Here is a 24,095-nt window from a genome sequence, read left to right on the forward strand (position 1 = left end):
AACAGTCTGACAGAGATACACACACACTCACCTGTACAGGGATCAGCCTGACAGAGAGACACACACTCACCTGTACAGGTAACAGTCTGAGAGAGACACACACACACACTCACCTGTACAGGTAACAGTCTGAGAGAAATACACACACTCACATGTACAGGTAACAGTCTGACAGGGGTACACACACTCACCTGTCCCGGCATCAGCCTGACAGAGATACACACACACTCACCTGTCCCGGCATCAGTCTGACAGAGACACACACACACTCACCTGTACAAGTAACAGTCTGACAGAGATACACACCCTCACCTGTACAGGTAACAGTCTGAGAGAGATACACACACTCACCTGTACAGGTAACAGTCTGACAGACATACACACAATCACCTGTACAGGTATCAGTCTGAGAGAGATACACACACACTCACCTGTCCCGGCATCAGTCTGACAGAGACACACACACACTCACCTGTACAGGCAACAGTCTGACAGAGATACACACACTCACCTGTACAGGGATCAGCCTGACAGACATACACACAATCACCTGTACAGGTATCAGTCTGAGAGAGATACACACACACTCACCTGTTTCGGTATCAGCCTCACAGAGATACACACACTCACCTGTACAGGTATCAGTCTGACAGAGATACACACACACTCACCTGTACAGGAAACAGTCTGACAGAGATACACACACTCACATGCACAGGGATCAGTCTGACAGAGATACACACACACTCACCTGTACAGGGAACAGTCTGACAGAGATACACACACTCACATGTACAGGGATCAGTCTGACAGAGATACACACACTCACCTATACAGGTAACATTCTGACAGAGATACACACACACTCACCTGTACAGGTATGGGCCTGACGGAGATACACACATTCACCTGTACAGGTAACAGTCTGACAGAGATATACACACTCACCTGTACAGGTAACAGTCTGACAGAGATACACACACACTCACCTGTACAGGGAACAGTCTGACAGAGATACACACACTCACATGTACAGGGATCAGTCTGACAGAGATACACACACTCACCTATACAGGTAACATTCTGACAGAGATACACACACACTCACCTGTACAGGTATGGGCCTGACGGAGATACACACATTCACCTGTACAGGTAACAGTCTGACAGGGATATACACACTCACCTGTACAGGTAACAGTTTGACAGAGATACACACACACTCACCTGTACAGGTAACAGTCTGAGAGAGATACACGCACTGACCTGTACAGGTAACAGTCTGACAGAGATACACACACACTCACCTGTACAGGGATCAGCCTGACAGAGAGACACACACTCACCTGTACAGGGATCAGTCTGACAGAGATATACACCCTCACCTGTACAGGTATCAGACTGACAGAGATACACACACTCACCTGTACAGGTAACAGTCTGAGAGAGACACACACACACACTCACCTGTACAGGTAACAGTCTGAGAGAAATACACACACTCACATGTACAGGTAACAGTCTGACAGGGGTACACACACTCACCTGTCCCGGCATCAGCCTGACAGAGATACACACACACTCACCTGTCCCGGCATCAGTCTGACAGAGACACACACACACTCACCTGTACAGGTAACCGTCTGACAGAGATACACACCCTCACCTGTACAGGTAACAGTCTGACAGACATACACACAATCACCTGTACAGGTATCAGTCTGACAGATACACACACTCACCTGTACAGGGATCAGTCTGTCAGAGATACACACACTCACCTGTACAGCTATCAGTCTGCTAGAGATACACACACACTCACCTGTACAGGTATCAGTCTGACAGAGAGACACACACACACTCACCTGTACAGGTAACAGTCTGACAGAGATCCACACACTCACCTGCCCCGGTATCAGCCTGACAGAGACACACACACTCACCTGTACAGGGATCAGTCTGACAGAGATACACACACTCACCTGCACAACTAACAGTCTGAGATACACACACTCACCTGTGCAGGTATCAGACTGACAGAGATACACACAATCACCTGTACAGGGATCAGACTGATAGAGATACACACACTCATCTGTACAGGTAACAGTCTGACAGGGATACACACAATCACATGTACAGGTAACAGCCTGACAGAGATACACACACTCACATGTACAGGGTTCAGTCTGACAGAGATACACACATTCACCTGTCCAGGTATCAGCCTGACAGAGATACACACTCACCTGTACAGGTAACAGTCTGACAGAGATACACACACTCACCTGTACATGGATCAGCCTGACAGGGATACACACACTCACATGTACAGGGTTCAGTCTGACAGATATACACACACTCACCTCTACAGGTAACAGTCTGACAGAGATACACACACTCACCTGTACAGGCAACAGCCTGACAGACATACACACAATCACCTGTACAGGTATCAGTCTGACAGATACACACACTCACCTGTACAGGGATCAGTCTGAGAGAGATACACACACACTCACCTGTACGGGTAACAGCCTGACAGAAATACACACACTTACCTGTACAGGTATGGGCCTGACGGAGATACACACACTCACCTGTACAGGTATCAGTCTGACAGAGATACACACACACTCACCTGTACAGGTAACAGCCTGACAGAAATACACACACTTACCTGTACAGGTATGGGCCTGACGGAGATACACACACTCACCTGTACAGGTAACAGTTTGACAGAGATACACACACACTCACCTGTACAGGTAACAGTCTGACAGAGATACACACACTCACCTGTACAGGTATCAGTCTGAGAGAGATACACGCACTCACCTGTACAGGTAACAGTCTGAGAGAGATACACGCACTGACCTGTACAGGGATCAGTCTGACAGAGATCCACACACTCACCTGTCCCGGTATCAGCCTCACAGAGATACACACACTCACCTGTACAGGTAACAGTCTGACAGAGATACACACAATCACCTGTCCCGGTATCAGCCTGACAGAGATACACACACTCACCTGTACAGGGATTAGTTAGACAGAGATACACACACTCACCTGTACAGGCAACAGTCTGACAGAGATACACACACTCACCTGTCCCGGTATCAGCCTGACAGAGATACACACACTGACCTGTACAGGAATCAGTCTGACAGAGATACACACACACTCACCTGTACAGGTAACAGTCTGACAGAGATACACACACAATCACCTGTAAAGGTAACAGTTTGACAGAGACACACACACACTCACCTGTACAGGTATCAGTCCGAGAGAGATACACACACTCAATGTACAGGTAACAGTCTGACAGAGATACACACAATCACCTGTACAGGTAACAGTCTGACAGAGATACACACACTCACCTGTACAGGTAACAGTCTGACAGAGATACACACACTCACCTGTCCCAGTATCAGCCTGACAGAGATACACACAATCCCCTGTACAGGTAACAGTCTGACAGAGATACACACACACTCACCTGTACAGGGATCAGCCTGACAGAGATACACACAATCACCTGTACAGGGATCAGTTAGACAGAGATACACACACTCACCTGTACAGGCAACAGTCTGACAGAGATACACACACTCACCTGTACAGGGATCAGCCTGACAGACATACACACAATCACCTGTACAGGTATCAGTCTGAGAGAGATACACACACTCACCTGTACAGGTATCAGTCTGAGAGAGATACACACACACTCACCTGTCTCGGTATCAGCCTCACAGAGATACACACACTCACCTGTACAGGTATCAGTCTGACAGAGATACACACACACTCACCTGTACAGGTAACAGTCTGACAGAGATACACACACAATCACCTGTAAAGGTAACAGTTTGACAGAGACACACACACACTCACCTGTACAGGTATCAGTCCGAGAGAGATACACACACTCAATGTACAGGTAGCAGTCTGACAGAGATACACACATTCACCTGTACAGGTAACAGTCTGACAGAGATACACACACACTCACCTGTACAGGTAACAGTCTGACAGAGATACACACACTCACCTGTCCCGGTATCAGCCTGACAGAGATACACACAATCCCCTGTACAGGTAACAGTCTGACAGAGATACACACACACTCACCTGTACAGGGATCAGCCTGACAGAGATACACACAATCACCTGTACTGGGATCCGTCTGACAGAGATACACACACTCACCTGCACAACTAACAGTCTGAGATACACACACTCACCTGTGCAGGTATCAGTCTGACAGAGATACACACACTCACCTGTACAGGGATCAGACTGATAGAGATACACACACTCATCTGCACAGGTAAGAGTCTGACAGGGATACACACACTCACCTGTACAGGTAACAGTCTGACAGGGATACACACAATCACCTGTACAGGTAACAGCCTGACAGAGATACACACACTCACATGTACAGGGTTCAGTCTGACAGAGATACACACATTCACCTGTCCAGGTATCAGCCTGACAGATATACACACACTCACCTCTACAGGTAACAGTCTGACAGACATACACACAATCACCTGTACAGGTATCAGTCTGACAGATACACACACTCACCTGTACAGGGATCAGTCTGAGAGAGATACACACACACTCACCTGTACAGGTATCAGTCTGACAGAGATACACACACACTCACCTGTACAGGTAACAGCCTGACAGAAATACACACACTTACCTGTACAGGTAAGGGCCTGACGGAGATACACACACTCACCTGTACAGGTAACAGTTTGACAGAGATACACACACACTCACCTGTACAGGTAACAGTCTGAGAGAGATACACGCACTCACCTGTACATGTAACAGTCTGGGAGAGATACACGCACTGACCTGTACAGGGATCAGTCAGACAGAGATCCACACACTCACCTGTCCCGGTATCAGCCTCACAGAGATACACACACTCACCTGTACAGGTAACAGTCTGACAGAGATACACACACTCACCTGTACAGGTATCAGTCTGACAGAGATACACACACTCACCTGTACAGGGATTAGTTAGACAGAGATACACACACTCACCTGTCCCGGTATCAGCCTGACAGAGATACACACACTCACCTGTACAGGGAACAGTCTGACAGAGATACACACACTCACCTGTACAGGCAACAGTCTGACAGAGATACACACACTCACCTGTACAGGGATCAGCCTGACAGAGATACACACAATCACCTGTACAGGCAACAGTCTGACAGAGATACACACACTCACCTGTACAGGCAACAGTCTGACAGAGATACACACACTCACCTGTACAGGGATCAGCCTGACAGACATACACACAATCACCTGTACAGGTATCAGTCTGAGAGAGATACACACACACTCACCTGTTTCGGTATCAGCCTCACAGAGATACACACACTCACCTGTACAGGTATCAGTCTGACAGAGATACACACACACTCACCTGTACAGGTAACAGTCTGACAGAGATACACACACTCACATGCACAGGGATCAGTCTGACAGAGATACACACACACTCACCTGTACAGGGAACAGTCTGACAGAGATACACACACTCACATGTACAGGGATCAGTCTGACAGAGATACACACACTCACCTATACAGGTAACATTCTGACAGAGATACACACACACTCACCTGTACAGGTATGGGCCTGACGGAGATACACACATTCACCTGTACAGGTAACAGTCTGACAGAGATATACACACTCACCTGTACAGGTAACAGTCTGACAGAGATACACACACACTCACCTGTACAGGGAACAGTCTGACAGAGATACACACACTCACATGTACAGGGATCAGTCTGACAGAGATACACACACTCACCTATACAGGTAACATTCTGACAGAGATACACACACACTCACCTGTACAGGTATGGGCCTGACGGAGATACACACATTCACCTGTACAGGTAACAGTCTGACAGGGATATACACACTCACCTGTACAGGTAACAGTTTGACAGAGATACACACACACTCACCTGTACAGGTAACAGTCTGAGAGAGATACACGCACTGACCTGTACAGGTAACAGTCTGACAGAGATACACACACACTCACCTGTACAGGGATCAGCCTGACAGAGAGACACACACTCACCTGTACAGGGATCAGTCTGACAGAGATATACACCCTCACCTGTACAGGTATCAGACTGACAGAGATACACACACTCACCTGTACAGGTAACAGTCTGAGAGAGACACACACACACACTCACCTGTACAGGTAACAGTCTGAGAGAAATACACACACTCACATGTACAGGTAACAGTCTGACAGGGGTACACACACTCACCTGTCCCGGCATCAGCCTGACAGAGATACACACACACTCACCTGTCCCGGCATCAGTCTGACAGAGACACACACACACTCACCTGTACAGGTAACCGTCTGACAGAGATACACACCCTCACCTGTACAGGTAACAGTCTGACAGACATACACACAATCACCTGTACAGGTATCAGTCTGACAGATACACACACTCACCTGTACAGGGATCAGTCTGTCAGAGATACACACACTCACCTGTACAGCTATCAGTCTGCTAGAGATACACACACACTCACCTGTACAGGTATCAGTCTGACAGAGAGACACACACACACTCACCTGTACAGGTAACAGTCTGACAGAGATCCACACACTCACCTGCCCCGGTATCAGCCTGACAGAGACACACACACTCACCTGTACAGGGATCAGTCTGACAGAGATACACACACTCACCTGCACAACTAACAGTCTGAGATACACACACTCACCTGTGCAGGTATCAGACTGACAGAGATACACACAATCACCTGTACAGGGATCAGACTGATAGAGATACACACACTCATCTGTACAGGTAACAGTCTGACAGGGATACACACAATCACATGTACAGGTAACAGCCTGACAGAGATACACACACTCACATGTACAGGGTTCAGTCTGACAGAGATACACACATTCACCTGTCCAGGTATCAGCCTGACAGAGATACACACTCACCTGTACAGGTAACAGTCTGACAGAGATACACACACTCACCTGTACATGGATCAGCCTGACAGGGATACACACACTCACATGTACAGGGTTCAGTCTGACAGATATACACACACTCACCTCTACAGGTAACAGTCTGACAGAGATACACACACTCACCTGTACAGGCAACAGCCTGACAGACATACACACAATCACCTGTACAGGTATCAGTCTGACAGATACACACACTCACCTGTACAGGGATCAGTCTGAGAGAGATACACACACACTCACCTGTACGGGTAACAGCCTGACAGAAATACACACACTTACCTGTACAGGTATGGGCCTGACGGAGATACACACACTCACCTGTACAGGTATCAGTCTGACAGAGATACACACACACTCACCTGTACAGGTAACAGCCTGACAGAAATACACACACTTACCTGTACAGGTATGGGCCTGACGGAGATACACACACTCACCTGTACAGGTAACAGTTTGACAGAGATACACACACACTCACCTGTACAGGTAACAGTCTGACAGAGATACACACACTCACCTGTACAGGTATCAGTCTGAGAGAGATACACGCACTCACCTGTACAGGTAACAGTCTGAGAGAGATACACGCACTGACCTGTACAGGGATCAGTCTGACAGAGATCCACACACTCACCTGTCCCGGTATCAGCCTCACAGAGATACACACACTCACCTGTACAGGTAACAGTCTGACAGAGATACACACAATCACCTGTCCCGGTATCAGCCTGACAGAGATACACACACTCACCTGTACAGGGATTAGTTAGACAGAGATACACACACTCACCTGTACAGGCAACAGTCTGACAGAGATACACACACTCACCTGTCCCGGTATCAGCCTGACAGAGATACACACACTGACCTGTACAGGAATCAGTCTGACAGAGATACACACACACTCACCTGTACAGGTAACAGTCTGACAGAGATACACACACAATCACCTGTAAAGGTAACAGTTTGACAGAGACACACACACACTCACCTGTACAGGTATCAGTCCGAGAGAGATACACACACTCAATGTACAGGTAACAGTCTGACAGAGATACACACAATCACCTGTACAGGTAACAGTCTGACAGAGATACACACACTCACCTGTACAGGTAACAGTCTGACAGAGATACACACACTCACCTGTCCCAGTATCAGCCTGACAGAGATACACACAATCCCCTGTACAGGTAACAGTCTGACAGAGATACACACACACTCACCTGTACAGGGATCAGCCTGACAGAGATACACACAATCACCTGTACAGGGATCAGTTAGACAGAGATACACACACTCACCTGTACAGGCAACAGTCTGACAGAGATACACACACTCACCTGTACAGGGATCAGCCTGACAGACATACACACAATCACCTGTACAGGTATCAGTCTGAGAGAGATACACACACTCACCTGTACAGGTATCAGTCTGAGAGAGATACACACACACTCACCTGTCTCGGTATCAGCCTCACAGAGATACACACACTCACCTGTACAGGTATCAGTCTGACAGAGATACACACACACTCACCTGTACAGGTAACAGTCTGACAGAGATACACACACAATCACCTGTAAAGGTAACAGTTTGACAGAGACACACACACACTCACCTGTACAGGTATCAGTCCGAGAGAGATACACACACTCAATGTACAGGTAGCAGTCTGACAGAGATACACACATTCACCTGTACAGGTAACAGTCTGACAGAGATACACACACACTCACCTGTACAGGTAACAGTCTGACAGAGATACACACACTCACCTGTCCCGGTATCAGCCTGACAGAGATACACACAATCCCCTGTACAGGTAACAGTCTGACAGAGATACACACACACTCACCTGTACAGGGATCAGCCTGACAGAGATACACACAATCACCTGTACTGGGATCCGTCTGACAGAGATACACACACTCACCTGCACAACTAACAGTCTGAGATACACACACTCACCTGTGCAGGTATCAGTCTGACAGAGATACACACACTCACCTGTACAGGGATCAGACTGATAGAGATACACACACTCATCTGCACAGGTAAGAGTCTGACAGGGATACACACACTCACCTGTACAGGTAACAGTCTGACAGGGATACACACAATCACCTGTACAGGTAACAGCCTGACAGAGATACACACACTCACATGTACAGGGTTCAGTCTGACAGAGATACACACATTCACCTGTCCAGGTATCAGCCTGACAGATATACACACACTCACCTCTACAGGTAACAGTCTGACAGACATACACACAATCACCTGTACAGGTATCAGTCTGACAGATACACACACTCACCTGTACAGGGATCAGTCTGAGAGAGATACACACACACTCACCTGTACAGGTATCAGTCTGACAGAGATACACACACACTCACCTGTACAGGTAACAGCCTGACAGAAATACACACACTTACCTGTACAGGTAAGGGCCTGACGGAGATACACACACTCACCTGTACAGGTAACAGTTTGACAGAGATACACACACACTCACCTGTACAGGTAACAGTCTGAGAGAGATACACGCACTCACCTGTACATGTAACAGTCTGGGAGAGATACACGCACTGACCTGTACAGGGATCAGTCTGACAGAGATCCACACACTCACCTGTCCCGGTATCAGCCTCACAGAGATACACACACTCACCTGTACAGGTAACAGTCTGACAGAGATACACACAATCACCTGTACAGGTATCAGCCTCACAGAGATACACACACTCACCTGTACAGGTAACAGTCTGACAGAGATACACACAATCACCTGTACAGGTATCAGTCTGACAGAGATACACACACTCACCTGTACAGGGATTAGTTAGACAGAGATACACACACTCACCTGTCCCGGTATCAGCCTGACAGAGATACACACACTCACCTGTACAGGGAACAGTCTGACAGAGATACACACACTCACCTGTACAGGCAACAGTCTGACAGAGATACACACACTCACCTGTACAGGGATCAGCCTGACAGAGATACACACAATCACCTGTACAGGTATCAGTCTGACAGAGATACACACACTCACCTGTACAGGTATCAGTCTGACAGAGATACACACACTCACCTGTACAGGGATTAGTTAGACAGAGATACACACACTCACCTGTCCCGGTATCAGCCTGACAGAGATACACACACTCACCTGTACAGGGAACAGTCTGACAGAGATACACACACTCACCTGTACAGGCAACAGTCTGACAGAGATACACACACTCACCTGTACAGGGATCAGCCTGACAGAGATACACACAATCAACTGTACAGGCAACAGTCTGACAGAGATACACACACTCACCTGTACAGGGATCAGCCTGACAGACATACACACAATCACCTGTACAGGTATCAGTCTGAGAGAGATACACACACTCACCTGTACAGGTATCAGTCTGAGAGAGATACACACACACTCACCTGTCTCGGTATCAGCCTCACAGAGATACACACACTCACCTGTACAGGTATCAGTCTGACAGAGATACACACACACTCACCTGTACAGGTAACAGTCTGACAGAGATACACACACAATCACCTGTAAAGGTAACAGTTTGACAGAGACACACACACACTCACCTGTACAGGTATCAGTCCGAGAGAGATACACACACTCAATGTACAGGTAGCAGTCTGACAGAGATACACACATTCACCTGTACAGGTAACAGTCTGACAGAGATACACACACACTCACCTGTACAGGGATCAGTCTGACAGAGATACACACACTCACCTGCACAACTAACAGTCTGAGATACACACACTCACCTGTGCAGGTATCAGACTGACAGAGATACACACAATCACCTGTACAGGGATCAGACTGATAGAGATACACACACTCATCTGTACAGGTAACAGTCTGACAGGGATACACACAATCACATGTACAGGTAACAGCCTGACAGAGATACACACACTCACATGTACAGGGTTCAGTCTGACAGAGATACACACATTCACCTGTCCAGGTATCAGCCTGACAGAGATACACACTCACCTGTACAGGTAACAGTCTGACAGAGATACACACACTCACCTGTACATGGATCAGCCTGACAGGGATACACACACTCACATGTACAGGGTTCAGTCTGACAGATATACACACACTCACCTCTACAGGTAACAGTCTGACAGAGATACACACACTCACCTGTACAGGCAACAGCCTGACAGACATACACACAATCACCTGTACAGGTATCAGTCTGACAGATACACACACTCACCTGTACAGGGATCAGTCTGAGAGAGATACACACACACTCACCTGTACGGGTAACAGCCTGACAGAAATACACACACTTACCTGTACAGGTATGGGCCTGACGGAGATACACACACTCACCTGTACAGGTATCAGTCTGACAGAGATACACACACACTCACCAGTACAGGTAACAGCCTGACAGAAATACACACACTTACCTGTACAGGTATGGGCCTGACGGAGATACACACACTCACCTGTACAGGTAACAGTTTGACAGAGATACACACACACTCACCTGTACAGGTAACAGTCTGACAGAGATACACACACTCACCTGTACAGGTATCAGTCTGAGAGAGATACACGCACTCACCTGTACAGGTAACAGTCTGAGAGAGATACACGCACTGACCTGTACAGGGATCAGTCTGACAGAGATCCACACACTCACCTGTCCCGGTATCAGCCTGACAGAGATACACACACTGACCTGTACAGGAATCAGTCTGACAGAGATACACACACACTCACCTGTACAGGTAACAGTCTGACAGAGATACACACACTCACCTGTACATGGATCAGCCTGACAGGGATACACACACTCACATGTACAGGGTTCAGTCTGACAGATATACACACACTCACCTCTACAGGTAACAGTCTGACAGAGATACACACACTCACCTGTACAGGCAACAGCCTGACAGACATACACACAATCACCTGTACAGGTATCAGTCTGACAGATACACACACTCACCTGTACAGGGATCAGTCTGAGAGAGATACACACACACTCACCTGTACGGGTAACAGCCTGACAGAAATACACACACTTACCTGTACAGGTATGGGCCTGACGGAGATACACACACTCACCTGTACAGGTATCAGTCTGACAGAGATACACACACACTCACCTGTACAGGTAACAGCCTGACAGAAATACACACACTTACCTGTACAGGTATGGGCCTGACGGAGATACACACACTCACCTGTACAGGTAACAGTTTGACAGAGATACACACACACTCACCTGTACAGGGATCAGTCTGACAGAGATCCACACACTCACCTGTCCCGGTATCAGCCTCACAGAGATACACACACTCACCTGTACAGGTAACAGTCTGACAGAGATACACACAATCACCTGTACAGGTATCAGTCTGACAGAGATACACACACTCACCTGTACAGGGATTAGTTAGACAGAGATACACACACTCACCTGTACAGGCAACAGTCTGACAGAGATACACACACTCACCTGTCCCGGTATCAGCCTGACAGAGATACACACACTGACCTGTACAGGAATCAGTCTGACAGAGATACACACACACTCACCTGTACAGGTAACAGTCTGACAGAGATACACACACAATCACCTGTAAAGGTAACAGTTTGACAGAGACACACACACACTCACCTGTACAGGTATCAGTCCGAGAGAGATACACACACTCAATGTACAGGTAGCAGTCTGACAGAGATACACACAATCCCCTGTACAGGTAACAGTCTGACAGAGATACACACACACTCACCTGTACAGGGATCAGCCTGACAGAGATACACACAATCACCTGTACAGGGATCAGTTAGACAGAGATACACACACTCACCTGTACAGGCAACAGTCTGACAGAGATACACACACTCACCTGTACAGGGATCAGCCTGACAGACATACACACAATCACCTGTACAGGTATCAGTCTGAGAGAGATACACACACTCACCTGTACAGGTATCAGTCTGAGAGAGATACACACACACTCACCTGTCTCGGTATCAGCCTCACAGAGATACACACACTCACCTGTACAGGTATCAGTCTGACAGAGATACACACACACTCACCTGTACAGGTAACAGTCTGACAGAGATACACACACAATCACCTGTAAAGGTAACAGTTTGACAGAGACACACACACACTCACCTGTACAGGGATCAGCCTGACAGAGATACACACAATCACCTGTACTGGGATCCGTCTGACAGAGATACACACACTCACCTGCACAACTAACAGTCTGAGATACACACACTCACCTGTGCAGGTATCAGTCTGACAGAGATACACACACTCACCTGTACAGGGATCAGACTGATAGAGATACACACACTCATCTGCACAGGTAAGAGTCTGACAGGGATACACACACTCACCTGTACAGGTAACAGTCTGACAGGGATACACACAATCACCTGTACAGGTAACAGCCTGACAGAGATACACACACTCACATGTACAGGGTTCAGTCTGACAGAGATACACACATTCACCTGTCCAGGTATCAGCCTGACAGATATACACACACTCACCTCTACAGGTAACAGTCTGACAGACATACACACAATCACCTGTACAGGTATCAGTCTGACAGATACACACACTCACCTGTACAGGGATCAGTCTGAGAGAGATACACACACACTCACCTGTACAGGTATCAGTCTGACAGAGATACACACACACTCACCTGTACAGGTAACAGCCTGACAGAAATACACACACTTACCTGTACAGGTAAGGGCCTGACGGAGATACACACACTCACCTGTACAGGTAACAGTTTGACAGAGATACACACACACTCACCTGTACAGGTAACAGTCTGAGAGAGATACACGCACTCACCTGTACATGTAACAGTCTGGGAGAGATACACGCACTGACCTGTACAGGGATCAGTCTGACAGAGATCCACACACTCACCTGTCCCGGTATCAGCCTCACAGAGATACACACACTCACCTGTACAGGTAACAGTCTGACAGAGATACACACACTCACCTGTACAGGTATCAGTCTGACAGAGATACACACACTCACCTGTACAGGGATTAGTTAGACAGAGATACACACACTCACCTGTCCCGGTATCAGCCTGACAGAGATACACACACTCACCTGTACAGGGAACAGTCTGACAGAGATACACACACTCACCTGTACAGGCAACAGTCTGACAGAGATACACACACTCACCTGTACAGGGATCAGCCTGACAGAGATACACACAATCACCTGTACAGGCAACAGTCTGACAGAGATACACACACTCACCTGTACAGGGATCAGCCTGACAGACATACACACAATCACCTGTACAGGTATCAGTCTGAGAGAGATACACACACTCACCTGTACAGGTATCAGTCTGAGAGAGATACACACACACTCACCTGTCTCGGTATCAGCCTCACAGAGATACACACACTCACCTGTACAGGTATCAGTCTGACAGAGATACACACACACTCACCTGTACAGGTAACAGTCTGACAGAGATACACACACAATCACCTGTAAAGGTAACAGTTTGACAGAGACACACACTCACCTGTACAGGTATCAGTCCGAGAGAGATACACACACTCAATGTACAGGTAGCAGTCTAACAGAGATACACACAATCACCTGTACAGGTAACAGTCTGACAGAGATACACACACACTCACCTTTACAGGTAACAGTCTGACAGAGATACACACACTCACCTGTCCCGGTATCAGCCTGACAGAGATACACACAATCCCCTGTACAGGTAACAGTCTGACAGAGATACACACACACTCACCTGTACATGGATCAGCCTGACAGAGATACACACAATCACCTGTACAGGGATCCGTCTGACAGAGATACACACACTCACCTGTACAGGTAACAGTCTGACAGAGATACACACACTCACCTGTACAGGGATCAGTCTGACAGAGATACACACAATCACCTGTACAGGTATCAGTCTGACAGAGATACACACACTCACCTGTACAGGTATCAGTCTGAGAGAGATACACACACACTCACCTGTCTCGGTATCAGCCTCACAGAGATACACACACTCACCTGTACAGGTATCAGACAGAGATACACACACTCACCATTACAGATAACAGTCTGATAGAGATGCACTCACTCACCTGTACAGGTATCAGTCTGACAGAGATACACACACTCACCTGTACAGGTAACAGTCTGAGAGAGATACACACACTCACCTGTATAGATAACAGTCTGACAGAGATACACACACTCACCTGTACAGGTATCAGTCTGACAGAGATACACACACTCACCTGTACAGGTAACAGTCTGAGAGAGATACACACACTCACCTGTACAGGTAACAGTCTGACAGAGATACACACACTCACCTGTACAGGGATCAGTCTGACAGAGATACACACACTCACCTGTACAGGTAACAGTCTGAGAGAGATACACACACTCACCTGTACAGGGATTAGTTAGACAGAGATACACACACTCACCTGTACAGGGATCAGCCTGACAGAGATACACACACACTCACCTGTACAGGGATCAGTCTGACAGAGATACACACACACTCACCTGTATAGGTAACAGTCTGAGACACATGAGGAGCAATCGCGCGTGTGCACGTGTACACACAAACAAGTCACACGCAGAGTCACACACAGTGACGCACACACACAGTGACACACACTCACACAAGCACTCACAGACACACACACATACACGTTCACACAGGCACACACAGTTACATAGACACAGACACTCTCACACACAGTCACATAGACACACATTCACACACACATACACACACTCACACAGACACACATAGACAAACACACAGACACACACTCACACAGACACACATAGACAAACACACAGACACACACACTCACAGACACACATACTCACAGACACACATACTCACAGACACACACTCAGGCACACACAGACGCACACACACTCATACAGACACACACATACACACACAGACACTCACACACAGACACTCACACACCTTGTGATGGGGGAGTTTGATTTCAATTTTAAAAAACCCTGAATCAAGAGTCTAATGTCGATTGTTAAAATCCCATCAGGTTCACGCAAGCCCTTTTGGGACGGTAATCTACCTTCTTTCCCCTGTCCAGCCTACATGTGACTCCAGACACCACAGCGTTGGGCAGAGTGAGTACTGTTATGAAGGGGAAGGTGTGTATTGTCCCTTTAAGAGAGAGTGAACGCTGTTTCGCCCTGAGAGCGCTGGCAGGCACCTGTCATGTGACTGACTAACCGTCTCAGCGTGTACAGGAAACTTGGAAATATATGACGTTTGGGCTGAGAGACAAAAACCTGAGGTGACGACCTGGACAACAATTCAAAGTTAACCAACCATTCTCGATTATGCCCCAGGATACTAAAACCCGATGGCGTTTGAATTTTACTACTTCGCCCAACGTGGGACCAATGAGACAATCCGATGCTGGGGGGCATATAAAAACCAGCATTTGGAGAGGCAGCGAGAGAGTGAGCAGCCGACTGTATCGTCAGAGTAAAGGGTAGCGCTCTCTATCAAAGAAACATACGGAGGTCATACAAAACATCTCCGCCACAAGACAACCCAGGGAGATCTACGGCCAGAGGAAGGTAGACACTGGTGATGACGACTACTGTCGGGTTTTGAGAATTAAGTTGGTGTCATTTTAATCGGGCGGTTTCTTGGATCGGGATATCGTTATTGAATTGGAGGCAGTTAACAAGCAGGCTTCGAGTGTAAATAATTGCTGTTTAAAAGTTCACTTTTGGAGTTAAAGCATAAATTGGCTCCTTTTTTTAATCTTTAAACAGTGGAGGTTGGGAGGTCTCGGTCACTCTCAAGATTACCGGGACGAGGTAACATTTTCTGGGAGTCTGGTTACTTAGCGGACGCTTTCACCGTCTTGTCGCGACTGCACTGAGATTTCATTCCAGCCCCCCCCCCCCCACCCTCAACCTTCGAGTCTCCAACAAACGCCCCCCCCCCCCAACGTTCGAGTCTCCAACAAACGCAGGGCAGATGCAGTTTCATGTCGGTCAGTGGGTGGTGATATACAGGAAGGTAGGTGATTATCCGATCAGCGAGAGATTGGGAAAGGGGCTGCGGTTGGTCGTTACGATGGAGGGCGGGTGTTCCTCACACACCCCTCGCAGAACGTAAACATTACTGAGGGCGAGGAAGGCTCACGGAAGCACTGGACTCCATCAGGAGAGTCTTGGAGCCCGGGAGCGAGGGATGTCCCACTGTGATTGATTGTACAGGGAAAAGACCACCGCTCCCAGAGCATTGTGGGGACAGTGTCGGGGGTCTTCTGTATCTGAGGGAAGATCGTTCTGGCTCCAGAGGAAGGCTGTTTCATGGGAGAGACCACAGGGAGAGAGACTGGATCAGTTAGGGATTATATTCACTGGAGTTAGAAGGACGAGGAGGGGGAATCTGATCAAAACCGATCCAATTCAAACAGGACTAGACGGGTGAGTGGTTGGCAGCGCAGGAAGGTTGTTCCTCATCACCTCAGACCCGGGGGGGGGCTAAAGGAGACAGGGTGGGACTGAGATGGGGAGAAACAGCTGTCCCTTTAAGAGAGAGTGAATGCTGTTTCGCCCTGAGAGCATGTGACTGACTAGCTGTCTCAAAGTGGACAGGAAACTTGGAAATATACGACATTTGGCTGTGAAACAAATACCGGAGTTCTGTTTGCGATTTGGACAACAATTCAAATTTAACCAACAAGTTCAAATTATGCCCCAGGATACTAAAACCCAATCGAGTTTGAATTTTACTGTTTTGCCAACATGGGACCACGATGTGGAGGGGCCTGTGGGATTCTCTGTGGTCACGGGCTGCAACACTGGACGCTTCCGAGACGGAGTCAGACATGATTCCGTTGGGTTGAGGGCAGGATTGGGACATGGAGCGGGAAAGGCCGGCCGGACTCCAGGGGGCCAAAATGCGCGCTGTGTTTTGTATCTTGGGGCCTTACCAGAGGACGGTGGGAGTGGGAGCGCCGAACGCTTTGCAGTGAAGGTTGGCCGTCTGTTTCTCGACGACTCTGTACTCCTTGTCAGCAGGGGTCAGGATCTGGGCAGGCAGCTCTGCAAACGGACAACAGAGGAAACTCAGAGAAGGAACTGGCCCACCTTCAGACAGAACACAACAGGCGACAGGATGGCCCTGTTCCTGCCCTGCCTGTGGGCAGCGGTGGGGAGGAAGATTGGCAGGAAGCTCCATAGCCCATAGGGTGGTGGACAGTGAGTGAAACGGTGCCTGGGTAAAAGGGACAGAGAGAGGGGGGGGGGGGGGAGAGAGAGAGGGGGGGGGGGAAAGAGAGAGAGAGAGAGAGAGAGAGGGAGGGGAAGAGAGAGAGAGGGGGGGGAAGAGAGAGAGAGAGAGAGAGAGACAGACAGAGTCAGAGCGAGAGAGAGAGGGATAGAAAGACAAGGAGAGCTGGTCTCTGGGTAAATGGGGAGGAAGAGGGAGAGGGAGAGAGAGGGGGAAGGGAGAGAGGGGGGGAAGAGAGAGAGAGGGGGGGCAGAGAGAGAGAAGGGGGAAGAGAGAGAGAGAGAGAGAGGGGGGGGGGAAGAGAGAGAGAGAGAGAGAGAGACAGACAGAGTCAGAGCGAGAGAGAGAGGGATAGAAAGACAAGGAGAGCTGGTCTCTGGGTAAATGGGGAGGGAGAGAGAGAGAGAGAGAGAGAGGGAGAGAGAGAGAGAGTGTCTCTGGGTAAAGAGAGAGAAACAGAGACAGAGTCCCTAGGCAAATGGGAGAGAGAGAGACAGACAATGGGTAAAGGGAGAGAGGGGTAGAGTGAGAGGGGGTATACAGAGAGAGAGAGAGAGAGAGAGAGAGAGAGAGAGAGACCGACAAAGAGAGAGACAGAGACGGATACAGATAGTCTTTGGGTAAAGATCCTGCCAATCGTCTGGGCAGACCGAGGAGCCAGTGTCCTGGAGCAGGCCGGCCAGCATCCCCAGCACTGACTCCCTCCTTATCCCCTTTTCCCCTCGAACGGTGGGCTGGGCACGTCGTCCCCCTGACCCCCACGTGAGACTTCCCCAGCGGGTGCTCGGCTCCGAAACGACAGGCGAGTCCCAGGTGGACGGAGGCCGCGCTGGGACAAAGTGCAGCATTCCCGCTGACCCTTCCCCGGGAATCACTGGCCCGAGAACCTCCAGGCCTGAGGAGAAAATCCAGGGAGGCTCCAAGCGCCTCGTGACCCACCATCAGTCAGTGGGGGGTGGGGGGGGGGGGGTGCAAACAGCTGCCATGGGGCACCCCACCCACCTGTTCCTGTGACCCACAGTCTGTCGCAATTCTAACAGAGCCTGTAGTCAGCATGTGGGACAGTATGGCCACTTACAGACTCCCCCTGAGGGGGTGGGGGGGGGAGAGAGTCCTCCATGTCTGGGAGGGACCGCCGATGGGAAAGGGGGGAGGGAGAGGGTGTGGGGGTGAGCAGCACCCCCATTTGGAGAGGGTCTGTCTCCCTCGCGTCGGCCCGCCCCACTCACCGATGACCTGGATGATGATGTTTGCCAGGAGGCTGCCATGTTTGTTCTGAGCTTCGCACTGGTAGATGGCCGTGTCCTCTTTCTGAACGTTGCTCAGGATCAGGACGTGTCCCGACTCCATCCGGGATGGGGACAGGTCCACCTCTGCCAGGGAGAAGTTACAATAATTGACCCATTCGGACACCAGAGGCACGGACGACGCCAAGGTTGCGGTGCGGCGGGCGGCCGAGAACACTCTTTACGGACTCTCTCTGGTCTGGGGGCGGCCCGGGGGTTCAGTGGTTAGCATCGCAGCCTCCCAGCGCCAGGGACCCGGGTTCGATCCCAGCCTCGGGCGCTGGTCTGTGTGGAGTTCGCACATTCTCTACGGGGACAATTTAGCACGGCCAATCCACCCTAACCTGCACATCCCTGGGCACTACGGGGACAATTTAGCACGGTCAATCCACCCTAACCTGTACATCCCTGGGCACTACGGGGACAATTTAGCACGGTCAATCCACCCTGACCTGTACATCCCTGGGCACTACGGGGACAATTTAGCACGGTCAATCCACCCTAACCTGCACATCCCCGGGCACTATGGGGACAATTTAGCACGGTCAATCCACCCTAACCTGTACATCCCTGGGCACTAAGGGGACAATTTAGCACGGTCAATCCACCCTAACCTGCACATCCCTGGGCACTATGGGGACAATTTAGCACGGCCAATCCACCCTAACCTGTACATCCCTGGGCACTAAGGGGACAATTTAGCACGGTCAATCCACCCTAACCTGTACATCCCTGGGCACTACGGGGACAATTTAGCACGGCCAATCCACCCTAACCTGTACATCCCTGGGCACTACGGGGACAATTTAGCACGGCCAATCCACCCTAACCTGTACATCCCTGGGCACTACGGGGACAATTTAGCATGGCCAATCCACCCTAACCTGTACATCCCTGGGCACTACGGGGACAATTTAGCACGGCCAATCCACCCTAACCTGTACATCCCTGGGCACTACGGGGACAATTTAGCACGGCCAATCCACCCTAACCTGTACATCCCTGGGCACTACGGGGACAATTTAGCACGGGCCAATCCCCCCTAACCTGTACATCCCTGGGCACTACGGGGACAATTTAGCACGGCCAATCCACCCCAACCTGTACATCCCTGGGCACTACGGGGACAATTTAGCACGGCCAATCCACCCTAACCTGTACATCCCTGGGCACTATGGGACAATTTAGCACGGCCAATCCACCCTAACCTGCACATCCCTGGGCACTAAGGGGACAATTTAGCATGGCCAATCCACCCTAACCTGCACATCCCAGGGCACTACGGGGACAATTTAGCACGGTCAATCCACCCTAACCTGTACATCCCTGGGCACTATGGGACAATTTAGCACGGCCAATCCACCCTAACCTGCACATCCCTAGGCACTATGGGACAATTTAGCACGGCCAATCCCACCCTAACCTGTACATCCCTGGGCACTATGCGGACAATTTAGCACGGCCAATCCACCCTAACCTGCACATCCCTGGGCACTACGGGGACAATTTAGCACGGCCAATCCACCCTAACCTGCACATCCCTGGGCACTACGGGGACAATTTAGCACGGCCAATCCACCCTAACCTGCACATCCCTAGGCACTATGGGACAATTTAGCACGGCCAATCCCACCCTAACCTGTACATCCCTGGGCACTATGCGGACAATTTAGCACGGCCAATCCCACCCTAACCTACACATCCCTGGGCACTACGGGGACAATTTAGCACGGCCAATCCACCCTAACCTGTACATCCCTGGGCACTACGGGGACAATTTAGCACGGCCAATCCACCCTAACCTGCACAACCCCTGGGCACTACAGGGACAATTTAGCACGGCCAATCCACCCTAACCTGTACATCCCTGGGCACTACGGGGACAATTTAGCACGGCCAATCCACCCCAACCTGTACATCCCTGGGCACTACGGGGACAATTTAGCACGGCCAATCCACCCTATCCTGCACATCCCTGGGCACTATGGGACAGTTTAGCACGGCCAATCCACCCTAACCTGTACATCCCTGGGCACTACGGGGACAATTTAGCACGGCCAATCCACCCTAACCTGCCCATCCCTGGGCACTACGGGACAATTTAGCACGGTCAATCCACCCTAACCTGCACATCCCTGGGCACTACGGGACAATTTAGCACGGCCAATCCCACCCTAACCTACACACCTTTGGACCATGGGTGGAAACTGGAGGAAACCCACACAGACACGGGGAGAATATGAAAACTTCACACAGACAGTCAACTGAGGCTGGAATTGAACCTGGGTCCCTGGCGTCATGATGCAGCTGCGCTAACATTGCTGGGTTTGGAGGGTTGGAGCTACAGGGAGAGGCTGAATAGGCCGGGGGCTGTTTTCCCTGGAGCGTCGGGGGCTGAGGGGTGACCTTATAGGGGGTTATAAAATCATGGGGGCAGCGGCATGGAGAGGGTAAATAGACAAGGTCTTTTCCCCCTGGGGTGGGGGAGCCCAGAACTAGAGGGGCGTAGGTTTAAGGTGAGGGGGGGGGAAAGGGACCCGAGGGGTAACTTTTCCCCCCCAGAGGGTGGTGTGTGTGTGGAACGAGCTGCCAGAGGAAGTGGTGGGGGCTGGTACAATGATAACATTTAAAAGGATGGAGGGGGACATGGATAGGAAGGGTTTAGGGGGAGATGGGCCAAGTGCTGGGGAGCAGGGACTGGATTAGGTTAGGGTCAGCACAGACGGGATGGGCCGAAGGGTCTGTTTCTGTGCTGGACAATTATAAACGGGACTGGATTAGTGCAGGATATCAGGGACAGCACGGACGGGATGGGCCGAAGGGTCTGTTTCTGTGGTGCATGACTATAAACGGGACTGGATTAGTGCAGGATATCAGGGACAGCACAGACGGGATGGGCCGAAGGGCCTGTTTCTGTGCTGGACAATTATAAACGGGACTGGATTAGTGCAGGATATCAGGGACAGCACGGAGGGGATGGGCCGAAGGGTCTGTTTCTGTGCTGGACAATTATAAACGGGACTGGATTAGTGCAGGATATCAGGGACAGCACGGACGGGATGGGCCGAAGGGTCTGTTTCTGTGGTGCATGACTATAAACGGGACTGGATTAGTGCAGGATATCAGGGACAGCACAGACGGGATGGGCCGAAGGGCCTGTTTCTGTGCTGGACAATTATAAACGGGACTGGATTAGTGCAGGATATCAGGGACAGCACGGAGGGGATGGGCCGAAGGGTCTGTTTCTGTGCTGGACAATTCTGAATGGGACTGGATTAGTGCAGGATATCAGGGACAGCACAGACAGGATGGGCCGAAGGGTCTGTTTCTGTGGTGGATGACTATAAACGGGACTGGATTAGTGCAGGATATTAGGGACAGCTGGGACGGGATGGGCCGAAGGGCCTGTTTCTGTGCTGAACAATTCTATACAGGACTGGATTAGTGCAGGATATCAGGGATAGCACGGACGGGATGGGCCGAAGGGTCTGTTTCTGTGGTGGACAATTATAAACGGGACTGGATTAGTGCAGGATATCAGGGACAGCACGGAGGGGATGGGCCGAAGGGCCTGTTTCCGTGCTGGAGGTCACTACAGCCCGACCGAGTGGAGGAGCCTGACTCTCCGAGTGCCCCACAGTGCAGTGCGCCCCCCCCCCCCTTCCCCACCGTCCCCCCCACCCCCAGAGGACGGACTCACCGCTCAGCAGTACCCCATTAACTCGCCAGTGGATCCGGGCCTCGGGTTTGGCCTCCACATCACAGTCCAGCCGCACATTCTCCCCAGGACCATAGACCCCGTCCTCCGGCTTCTTCACCCAGTACGGAGCAGCTGCAGACGGGACGGGGGGGGTCAGAAACACGAGGAGGAGGAGGGGAGTCACCAACGTGGGGAGGTCATCGACTGGATCACTGCAGGATAACTGGGATGGCACAGGCCGGATGGGCCAAAGGGCCTGTTTCCGACTCTAAATGGGACTGGATTAATGCAGGAGTAACAGGCTGAAGGAGGGGCTGAATGGCCTCCTGTTCCTGTGTAATGGGCTGGAGGAGGAGGAGGGGCTGAATGGCCTCCTGTTCCTGTGTAATGGGCTGGAGGAGGAGGGGCTGAATGGCCTCCTGTTCCTGTGTAACAGGCTGGAGGGGGAGGGGCTGAATGGCCTCCTGTTCCTGTGTAAGGCTGGAGGAGGGAGGGGCTGAATGGCCTCCTGTTCCTGTGTAACAGGCTGGAGGAGGAGGGAGGGGCTGAATGGCCTCCTGTTCCTATGTAACGGGCTGGAGGAGGAGGAGGGGGCTGAATGGCCTCCTGTCCCTGTGTAACAGGCTGGAGGAGGAGGGGCTGA

The 24,095-nt window shown here is 50.2% G+C and overlaps 1 protein-coding gene across 1 annotated transcript in view; it reads right to left on the reverse strand.

Moving 5' to 3' along the window:
- Window positions 1-24,095, reverse strand: part of LOC140470037 (neural cell adhesion molecule L1-like) — a 91,935-nt gene that overhangs the window by 36,311 nt on the left and 31,529 nt on the right. The window contains exons 10-12 of the mRNA XM_072566497.1: window positions 23,453-23,584; window positions 19,696-19,839; window positions 18,168-18,279 (exon numbers count right to left, since the gene is read on the reverse strand). Of these exons, the coding sequence (XP_072422598.1) occupies window positions 18,168-18,279; window positions 19,696-19,839; window positions 23,453-23,584 (388 nt within the window). The remainder of the gene's footprint in view (window positions 1-18,167; window positions 18,280-19,695; window positions 19,840-23,452; window positions 23,585-24,095) is intronic.

This window comes from Chiloscyllium punctatum, chromosome 50 (assembly GCF_047496795.1).
Source record: "Chiloscyllium punctatum isolate Juve2018m chromosome 50, sChiPun1.3, whole genome shotgun sequence".
NCBI lineage: Eukaryota > Metazoa > Chordata > Chondrichthyes > Orectolobiformes > Hemiscylliidae > Chiloscyllium > Chiloscyllium punctatum.